This window comes from Carassius gibelio, chromosome A8 (genome assembly GCF_023724105.1).
Source record: "Carassius gibelio isolate Cgi1373 ecotype wild population from Czech Republic chromosome A8, carGib1.2-hapl.c, whole genome shotgun sequence".
NCBI lineage: Eukaryota > Metazoa > Chordata > Actinopteri > Cypriniformes > Cyprinidae > Carassius > Carassius gibelio.
This window is the reverse complement of record NC_068378.1, coordinates 24,252,602-24,263,362: the sequence shown is the minus strand read 5'-3', so window position 1 is coordinate 24,263,362 and position 10,761 is coordinate 24,252,602. Positions and strand designations below refer to the sequence as shown.

The 10,761-nt window shown below is 33.7% G+C and overlaps 1 protein-coding gene across 4 annotated transcripts; it reads right to left on the bottom strand.

The window, feature by feature from the left end:
• Positions 1-277: 277 nt before the first annotated feature.
• LOC128018961 (myoD family inhibitor) lies at positions 278-10,516 on the bottom strand. 4 transcript variants are annotated; one of them, XR_008185023.1, is made up of 7 exons: positions 10,368-10,516; positions 9,154-9,304; positions 8,215-8,346; positions 7,767-7,973; positions 6,228-6,527; positions 3,068-3,173; positions 278-1,005 (listed from the first exon to the last, which is right to left on the bottom strand). XR_008185023.1 is itself a non-coding variant. In XM_052604881.1 (6 exons), the coding sequence occupies exons 2-5, from the start codon at positions 9,281-9,283 to the stop codon at positions 6,268-6,270; spliced, it is 729 nt and encodes a 242-aa protein (XP_052460841.1). In that variant the 5' UTR covers positions 9,284-9,304; positions 10,368-10,516; the 3' UTR covers positions 3,016-3,173; positions 6,228-6,267. The 4 variants fall into 4 exon arrangements, 3 of the variants coding, with proteins under 3 accessions (XP_052460841.1, XP_052460840.1, XP_052460842.1); XM_052604881.1 differs by lacking the exon at positions 278-1,005 and having other exon boundaries at positions 3,016-3,173; XM_052604880.1 differs by lacking the exons at positions 278-1,005; positions 3,068-3,173 and having other exon boundaries at positions 5,189-6,527.
• Positions 10,517-10,761: the final 245 nt, after the last annotated feature.

The window sequence follows — 10,761 nt, the reverse complement described above, 5'->3', positions numbered from 1 at the left end:
TATTTATATTTTTTATTTTGTTTATTATTTATTTTCTCATTAATGATTCTCATCAGATTCTCTTTACTGTAATACAGTAAATAATATCCTGTCAGGACTTAATTAGTATCTTAATAAGACCTTGTATAATAAGACTGTTTATGGAAAAAGTCTTCATTTTCTTGAAGCAATTAGTTTTATCATTAAATAATATATATATATATATATATATATATATATATATATATATATATATATATATATATATATATATATGATTATTTTGAGTGAAATATGACCCACACATACAAATCTATTCACACGTGAAAATCGATTTCACGCGTTTTTTTGATGTTGTTGTTTGAGTGTGCTCTTGAGAACTTCACCTAATACCATGTGTGCACTGTTTTATTTAACCCTATTTTTAATGTTAAAACCGTTCAAACAGATGGGCAGGAGTTGATCATGTCATGTCAATTGTTTGTCCAGCAGAGTGCGGTAACATCGTCTTTGTGCGTCACTTACATCACCACATACCTTAATTACTCTCGTATCTTCTTAAACCAAACCTGTTACTTAATTAGTTTGGTCTTGTTAGTAAGACTACAGGTAATGTTGTTTAACTGTCAAACTCCCTGCGGGTTCCGGTTGTGTGTCTGTTCTGCGTGCTGTTGTTTGCCTGACAGAGATATCTTTGTTATTCCAGCTCTCCTCATGCGTCTGTTTCTTCTGTAACCTCGTATCAGCTGTGTTAGTTTTGGATGAAGCCTCGCGCCCCGCCTCAGACCTGTCCGTGCTGCAGTGCATTCTGGGCAGATCTTCTCGATTGTGTTTTAATAGTTCACTTGATCCTTCATCAGGGAGCGGGAGTGTGGATATAAAACACTCGGATGGGAAGTGTCCGCTGTGTTCTGAGAGGAGATGCCAACTGGGCTGTATTTATTAGCACTTAGCAGGCCGAAATTATTTTCCATGTGTGAAAAAAAAGCAGATTCCCCATAGAAACCTAAATAATAAAGAAGTTGCCTGTAATGAAATGGAGCTCAAGCTGTTTATTGCATTTAATTCAAACTAAACTAAACCATATATATATATATATATATATATATATATATATATATATATATATATATATATATATATATATATATATATATATATATATCTCAGTTTCATTTTCTTGGACTTTTAGTTTGTATTCTTTAGTTCCTGTCTGCCTTTTTTCTGCTTGTCCTTTGTGGTCATGGTTTCTGATTTGATTAGTTCTTTGGTTCAGCTGTGTGTCATTAATTAAGCCTGTTTGTATCAGCTCTTCCTTTTCCTGTGGTCAGTGTGTTGTATCTCTCATCTGTCTTGTTTATCTAGCTGTTTATGGATTAAAGATTTATATATTTAAAGAAATATTATTTGTTCAATTTTAAGTCAAAATATCATGCTATTTATACTTGTTAATAACTTTAATGTTATATGTTATGTTTTTATATTTAAATCTACATATTTAGGACAGGTGCTGGTCATATAGTTAGAATATCATCAAAAAGTTGATTTCACTAATTCCATTCAAAAAGTGAAACTTGTATGTTATATTCTTTTATTACACACATATTTCAAATGTTTATTTATTTTAATTTTGATGTTTAAACCTGACAACTAAGGAAAATCCCAAATTCAGTATCTCAAAAAAATTACACAGACTAGACATGGGTTTCAGCTTCGCATTCCTTGTGTTAAGCCACTCTTGAACAACAGACAGCATCAGAAGCATCTCGCCTGGGGTAAAGACAAAAAGGACTGTTCTGCTGCTGTGTGGTCCAAAATTATGTTCTCTGATGAAAGTAGAATTTGCATTTCCTTTGGAAATCAGGGTCCCAGAGTCTGGAGGAAGAGAGGAGAGGCACACAATCCACGTTGCTTGAGGTCCAGTGTAAAGTTTCCCACAGTCAGTGATGGTTTGAGGTGCCATGTCATCTGCTGGTGTTGGTCCTCTGTGTTTTTTAAGGTCAACACAGCCGTATACCAGGAAGTTTAAGAGCACTTCATGCTTCCTGCTGCTGACCAACTTTATAAAGATGCAGATTTCATTTTCCAACAGGACTTGGCACCTGCACAAAGTGCCAAAGCTACCAGTTCCTTGTTTAAGGACCATGGAGTCCCTGTTCTTAATCGGCCAGCAAACTCGCCTGACCTTAACCTCATAGAAAATCTATGGGGTACTGGGAAGAGGAAGATGCGATATGCCAGACACCACAATGCTTTGCTGCAGTAATTCAGGCAAAAGAAGCCCCAACTAAGTATTGAGTGCTGTACATGCTCATACTTTTCATGTTCAAACTTTTCAGTTGGCCAAGAAAAAAAAAAAGAAAAAAAATCCTTCCTTTGTATTGGTCTTAAATAACATTCTTATTTTACTGAATTTGGGATTGTCCTTAGTTGTCACTTATAATCATCAAAATTAAAAGAAATAAACATTTGACATTTATCAGACTGTGTGTAATGAATGAATATAATATAAAACTTTCACTTTTTGAATGTAATTAGTAAAATAAATCAACTTTTTGATGATATTCTAATTATATGACTAGCACCTGTATATTTGTTTAAATATATGTATAATTTATATTTTTATATTTATCATGAATATATATATTTATATACAAACTTATATTTTAATAAAAATATTTATGGAATATGAATGTTGTTTTAATAATAATAAATTATTTTAATTTAATGTTGCTTAATTATATTTTAGATTTTATCATATATTAAATTGTATTATATAATAAGATATTTTATATATATATATATATATATATATATATATATATATATATATATATATATATATATATATATATAGGCTATATATATATATATATATATATATATATATATATATATATATATGCAGTTAAAATAATATTGAAATTATTATTATTATTATTTTTTATTTTTTTTAAAGTTTGTTCCTTATTTGGTCTAGCATTGCTCAAATAAGAGGAACACCACTAATATGATTCATTAAACTTGTTATACGTGTGATTTTCAACCTTCAAGGGCCACATAAAGGAAGTTATGATTATTTCTTCACCCCGTTTGAATGTTGCGGTGCTCTTCAGACACAAGGAATCTGCAGAGTTTGTTGTTCTTCATGGGTGAGAGTCTTCACGACGTCAGCACTCTTTCTTCTCCAAAACCTTGAATGAACAAAAGGAGGATTGTGGTCAGTCGTCTAGCAAACCCTTCATGCAGCCCCGGAGGCAAAGACGTCACAGACTACAGGAGACTCACCAGATGCTCAGTTACACTGCGCTTGCTGTTCTTCATTTGCTAGCCACTAAAACAAAAGCATCTACGAAATGAACAAGTGAACTAAATTTCTCTTCAGTTTAATTTCTGGGTACTAGTGTAACATCAAAGCTAAGCAGACCCACTATCATACTGACTTCTTCAACTGTAGCGTGACATTTGGGCTTTGTTGTATAAAACCGTGTTTTGTCTTTTTTGGTGCAGTGATGCTGAAAGCTGCTTCCTGTCCTGCTTCCTGCAGACACAGAGTGACAGTGACTCTTTGAAACAGTGGGCAGGAGCGCTGGGTCAGAACCAGACCTGGTTTATGGCCATGTGGTCTATATCCTGTCGTCCCAGTCACTTCCTCCACTTCCTGTTGACGTCGCTTGGCACATCTGTACAATAAACATTGTATTCCTACAGCCTTTGGTTCAGGAGGTAAGAGTCATCTCCACATGCACTCGACTTGATTGGTTTACAGCATATAAACGAAACTGTTAAAGATAAGACATCCTATTTTGGTGTCTGCATCAAATTCAGTTTATAAAGTGATTGTATATACATACAAAGAAATTTAAATACAAGTGTTTATTTTAATGTTTCAAATAACTTGTCAAAATGTGAATGAAATAATGTTTCTTCATCATTCAGCGTTACAAACATATTTATGTAAAATTATTCTAACCTGTACTTAATAAAAATATAAAATGTTATAATATTTTAAATTATAAAAAATTTATTGCGGAATTATTGGTGAAGATTTTTATATGACAATTAATTAGTTTTTGAGGGCTGTACTGTGATTCTTAAATAGAGTCTTTTAATATCATCTAATGAGTCTTATTCTAAACATTCCTGGCAAGATTATTTACATGCAAAGTATATAAATAACATTTTAGTGGGTGTCTTTTGTAAATCATGGTACAAAATGAATGATAGATGTTTATTTTTGGCACAGATTTTTTTTCTTTTAATGCAAGTAATTTTTTTTATTGTATTAAACTTTATTATTATTGTTTTGATGCATAAAAACCCTGTTAAGCTTTGACCCAAATATACAGGTATAATAAATGTTTCTTGAGCATGTTTAAATAAATAAATAAATATGCTTGAGAAACATTTTCTTTTATGATGAAATATAATAGTATAGTAAATTATATAGTTATGCACATGCATATCTTGATTATTAGAGTGATGATAATTAGCATTCTAATAATTTATTTTATTTTTGAGCTTTTAACTAAATTGAATGATAGCATTTATGATAGACAGATACTTTATTAATCCTACATGAAAAATTATCCCTGAACAAAACTTTTATTTGTTCTAAACACATTTTATTCAAATATTGCTAATTGTTAATTGCTTATTATATAATCAATAAATCAGTGATGGAGAGCAGCATTTTCAGTTGATGTTTATAATGTGTAAGCCACAGCGGGATGAAGAGAGGGAGGGAGATGGTGTCAGTAAAGCTTGTCTCTCTGCCAGACTCAACATCAGCTCTCTCTAGAGCAGTGCCTGCTGTACAAACACCGGCCAGAGTCATCTGGAGAAAGTCTGTGAAATTCAACATGCCAAGAGGAATATGCGAGTGCTTTATAGTCATCCTGACTGGTGATTTGCATCACCCAGCTTTAGTTAAGAGTGCTGAGAACAAAGATCCTCATGCCTCAATCTCAGCTGCCATACTAAACTTTAAAACAGAGAATGACTATTAGGATAAAATTGATTCTTTAGAATAAACAACTTACTAGATTGTTTTTCTAAGCACTATAAAATGCAAAAAGTATTATTCCACATAAAGGTGGATTTGCTCTCATGTTGTGATCACATGACCAGCAGAATATTAACTACTTTATCTGAATAACCCCCTTGTTATAGGCGACAAACATTTACACTACTGTTAAAAAGTCTGGGGTCAGTAAGAAAGAAATTACTTTTACTCAGCAAGATGCATAAAATGTATCAAAAGTGACAGTAAAGACTCAATTGCTATATAAATGCTGTTGTTTTAAAAGTTCTGTTCATCAAATAATCCTAAAACAAGTGTCAGGGCTTCAAACATATACATGTTAAGCAGCACAACTGTTTTCAGCATTGATAATAACAAAATGTTTCTTAAGCAGCAAATCAGAATATCAGAATAATTTCTGAAGATCATGTGCCTGAAGACTGAAGGAATGATGCTGAAAATTCAGCATTGTATCACAGGAATAAAATAAATATTTTGAAATATATTCAAATAGAAAACTGTAATTTAAACTGTAATAATATTTCACAATTTTTTTTAATGGTTTTTACTGTATTTTGTGACCAAGTAAAAACTTGAAACATCCATATTACAAATAGTCATTTTGATGTTGTTTTCAATTACAAATATCTAACAATTCTTAAATCATGAACATTTACTTGAGAAGCAACCCAAGATATTAAGTCTTGTTGTCTGAAATCATCAAAAACAAGAGAATATCATCTGCCAGTGGGGTAAATACAATAACCTTTACACCTAATACCTTAAGTAATTTTGCATCTCAAATAAATATAACTTGATTTAACATTGTTTAGATATTTGTACTGGAAAACAAGACAAAAATCATGTTTTGCTGCACAATCTTACTAACTTCCAAACGGTGGTCTAAATCTTTTGCTCTTCCCCGGTAAAGATGAAGTGTGTCATTCCTGTGCCACTAGTGTCACCAAACAGAATTGCAATAATGAAAAAGATTTCCTGAACTAACGCCATTGGTCGATTCTCCAATAACCGAAGCAATATTTCACATAAAAAAATGGATTCTGTAGGCATTTAAAAAATAACACACTTCAGATTTAAAGCCCGTCAGAATTCAGAGAGTAGCCTCATACAGAAACGTCCAACTTTGACTGATGCAACAACTTAATTTTCATTCTAAATAAATACAAAAGGTGGGATAACAATGATATATATACCCAACGCTTACAGTCTATTGAGCAGTTGATATCAGTCTGTTGAGAGTCCAGTTAGGCAGTGAAACAGATGGAGCAGCATTCCACACAGATCTCCAGACAGTCTGAAGACTGGCAACAGTCCTCCGCTATCCCACAATCCAGCAGGGCAGAGCAGGTGTCCTCAGTACAGCAGGCCAGACCTCCGGTGGCCGCTTCCCCACAGCAGCAGAGAGCGTCACACTCCAGACCGCAGGCCAAACACTGAGCCACGGCCGAACACCACGACAGCACCTCGCAGAACAGACACGCTAGGATGCAGTGTGCACAGCAGTCTGAAACCAGCCACAAACATACTCTCATTATCACAGTATTCAAAACCATCCGTGCCCTTTTTGTGACTATAATGATGATATAATTCATTAGGCTGTGTCAGATCATTTGAAAGATTTATACCCCGTCTTAAATGAAATGCAAAGGAATTTATGATGTTAGAAAAGTCTCTTCTGTTCCACAAGGCTGCATTTATTTGATCAAAAATGCAATAAAACAAAAAATTATTATTCAATTTAAAATAAGTTTTCTATTTCAATATATTTTGAATGGTAATTTATTTCTGTGATGTGCAGCTGTATTTTCAGCATCATTACTCCAGTCTTCAGTGTCACACGATCCTTCAGAAATAATTTTAATATGCAAAAAGTTTTGTGGGAACAGTGATATCTCTTTTTCAGGATTCTTGAATAGAAATAAAAAAAGCATTTATTTTAAATACAAATATTTTGTAACATTATAAATGTCTTCAATGTCACTTCTGATCTTTCAAAGTTAGAAATAACTATAAATGTATCAAGTATTAGCTTTAATTTAGAATACAAAATGCTATTATTGAAATTAGAATATCCAGTTATTTTTGTTTATGTTTTATGCATTTTCTGAGAAAATTGTGTGTTATTCTCTGCAGTTTTTTCCCCCAACCTTGTTATGCTGATATTTTTTCTTCTTCTCTTTTTTTTGTGGTGGTTTTAGCTTGATGTTATTATAATCAAGAGAGTGACATTATAATTGATCATAGTAATCAAACTTAAGTGTCTACCTGGCCTTATTAGCATTTTACAAGTATAAGTTTACAATTATATTACCCTCTGAAAATTCCAAACAATTTTCTTTTCTACATTAAAAAATATAGGCTGCTTATTTTATCTATTTAATCCTAAATGAATTCCTTCACAACATGTGAAATAATGCCACAAACTCATGGAGTTATCAAAACATCAAGCCCTCTGAGTATTTAAAATGTGAGTTAGTGATCAAACAAAGACATTTGACCTAATGGAAAGAATTATCAAGTGCTGACATGAAGAGACCATTAAACACATGAAGATAAAGCCATAAGCCCGTCCTAGTGTCACTGAAAGATAAGACCAGGCCCTATATTTCCGAATCGCCCTGTGGGTGGAGGCCTCTTTTCAAACATGCCCCATGTGCTCTAAACATACATAAAAATATGTGGTTTGACTATGGGTTGAACCAATAGATATAATTTTTAAAAGGGCAAATAGTTTTACTCTTACCATCTCCAGCTACTTTCTGTATCTGCGAGGCATCAGCCTTGAATCGCTGCTGGCTCTTGGAGGTGGAGGGTGTGTGTTTTCTGTGTCCATTGCACTTTGCATGTCCGTTGCATTTCTGTTGTGTTGTCGGGCGAGGCGTCGATCCTCCTGATGAAGAAGCCGGAGGACTACGAATTATAGCAGAGCCACTGGGAATACTGGGCTTCACTGAAATGTGTTCAGTTCAGATAATAAGACATTTGAATACATTACAGTTTATAAAATATATATTCACTTGCAACAAATTATCATAAACTAACTGCATAATCAGTTTTATAACTTGTGTTAAGGAATAGTTCACAGAGAAAAATAAAAAAAACATGGTCGGAAGTAGCAAGCGATTTAAATTTTTGGTAGAATTATTTCTTTCAAATATTCATTGCCTTCTTATGCATAAAAACGTAAATACCGTTGCCTTTCTCTATTTTGCGTGAAATTGTAGGTATGTGGTCAGGAAGCAGTAAAGCATCATCATTGGTTGAGACACTGTCTGTCAGGGACTCGTTTCTTCCGTTGTCAACAATCTCAGCTGGGACAGGACCTGTCAGTCACAAACAATTATTTAAAGGAAAAGTTCACGCCAAAATTAAAGTTTGCCTAAAATGTCCTTACTCACAGGCCATCCAAGATGTAGAGGAGTTCGTTCTTCATCAGAACAGATTTGGAGATATGTAGCATTACATCACTTGCTCAGCAATGGATCCTCTGTAGTGAATGGGTGCCGTCAGAACGAGAGTCAAAACAGATGATAAAAACATCAAACTAATCCACAAGTAATCCACACCAATCTTGTGAAAGGAGAAGCTGTGTGCTCGTAAGAAACAAATCTATCATTAAGAGGTTTAAGCATAAACTGTCACATTTCAGTCCATAAAAAAAAGTCCATCCTCTGTTGTCTTCTCGCATCAACACACTCGTTTTAAATGGATTTCACTGGTAAAGAGTGCATAATCTGTACATATTTCTATCTTGATTCAGATTAAATGACTTTTTCACTGGAGAAAGCAATATTATGGATAGACATTAACTAATAGACTGGAGTGGTGTGGATTACTGTGATGTCTTTATCATCTGTTTGAACTCTTGACGGCACCCATTCACTGCAGTGGATCCATTGGTGAGCAACTGATGCTAAATGATCCATTTCTCATGAAGAAACAAACTCATCTAGATCTTGGATGGCCCAGGAGTGAGTAAATGTTTAGCAAATTTTCATTTTTGGGTGAACTATTCCTTTATGTTTGTCTAAAAGCTTTCAAAAATGTTGGCGTATAAATGTAATGACAATTTTAAATGCTATTTCTCCCATTAAGCTTAAAAATATTTGCTTCATAAGCATCCCTCTCACCTGTGACGTCAGGTTTGTGGGTGGCCTGTGGTTGTGTCGTGTGGATATGACTCTCCTGGGGCATGAACTTGTCCGGTGCGCTGCCCTGCCCTCCGTCCCGCTGTTGGACATCCAGGGCTTCTGTCTCCATTTGAGACGCTTGGCTCTAACTCTGAGTATAAATCCAGAAAGAGAAACATTTAGCATAGATGGACTGTACAGAGTCAGTCTGGGTGTTTGTGGGGTAAGGGATCCTAATGGAAACATATACTATTATCATACTATTAAATAAATAAATATGTATAGCCTGAATGCACTGTAAGTCGCTTTGGATAAAAGCGTCTGCTAAATGCATTAATGTAAATGTAAATATGATGACTTTTATCCCCTAAGACAGAGTCCTGAGAAACATTTCAAAATGTGACTTGAGTGCACGAAATATATTTGTGCAGCTGCTCTGAAAGTGATTTGGGAAAGTGTCTAATTTTAAAATCCTGCTGAGTCCGACAGAACTGACAAAATTATCAAAGCCTCAAGCGAATGTCCAGGAGCCATAATAAACATTTTTTTTACAAGTGTTTGCTGTTTTAAAAATCTGCCTACTTTTACCTACAGAGCATTCATGAAGCAAACATCTCAAATTAAATACTAGTCCCTATCTGACCCTGATTAAGAGTAAAATCAACTTTACAATTAAAAAAAAAATGTTAAAGTTATTTCATACTTTATAGTATCTATATACAAAGTTATTTGAATAAGGTAAATCCAACGCAGAATAGATCTATTTTGTATGTACATACTTGTCTTAAAGATAATAAAAGACATTTGTGCTCTCCTTCAGATCACTTTAAAACTTACTATTACTTGCTTTATTAATTTTTCAATGTACTTAACCCTAAACATGAATAAACGTTATAGAATTGATCATATACATGACTGATGCTTATTTTAGATGTTGGAAATTAAATAATATATATATTAATTTACTTATAATTAGTAAAGTATTGAACACAAGCAATGACAAATTATAATTAGTTGTAGGGTGTCACCTCAACAAACAGTGTCATAAATGTCAAAATATTGTTTGTCCAAATTGACCATACGTCATTTTGAAAATTAAAGCGTGTACTTTGCACTTGAAACAAGGAAACAGAAGTAAACTTCGCATTGTTTACTGACCAAAGATGAAGTAAATGACCATTGCATGAAGAAACAAGATTGAATCGAAGTCTCACCTTAACTCGAATAACTCCAGTCTTGTACCGAGGACGTTTTTATTCACTTTAATTCAGAATGAGCGCGTGATGTTCGTCTGCGAGCGCGAGCTGCATCTGTTATGCTGACAAGCGCGTGTGCGCGTGCACGACATCCTTCCTGAACTGCAGGGTATCTACAGCCAGGGACGGACTGGGAATAAAAAACGGCCCTGGATTTTGACTAAACCCGGCCCAAAGCAATCGGCGCGTTATAACAGCGTATTACACAGTCTATTCCATGATGTCTTCAAATGAATTTATTACTTAATAATCTTAATTAATTTATGCAGTAATTAATCTTACTGCACAAATAATAATACCACATTTAAATGAAAATACACCATTACAAATGTAACTTCTATAACATTTTTAA

Excerpts from the sequence above, each read along its gene's own strand:
- LOC128018961 (XM_052604881.1), bottom strand. The coding sequence starts at position 9,283 with ATGGAGACAGAAGCCCTGGATGTCCAACAGCGGGACGGAGGGCAGGGC. Across the intron at positions 8,347-9,153 it reads CCACAAACCTGACGTCACAG|GTCCTGTCCCAGCTGAGATT; the intron begins GTGAGAGGGATG and ends TGTGACTGACAG. Across the intron at positions 7,974-8,214 it reads CAAAATAGAGAAAGGCAACG|TGAAGCCCAGTATTCCCAGT; the intron begins GTATTTACGTTT and ends AACACATTTCAG.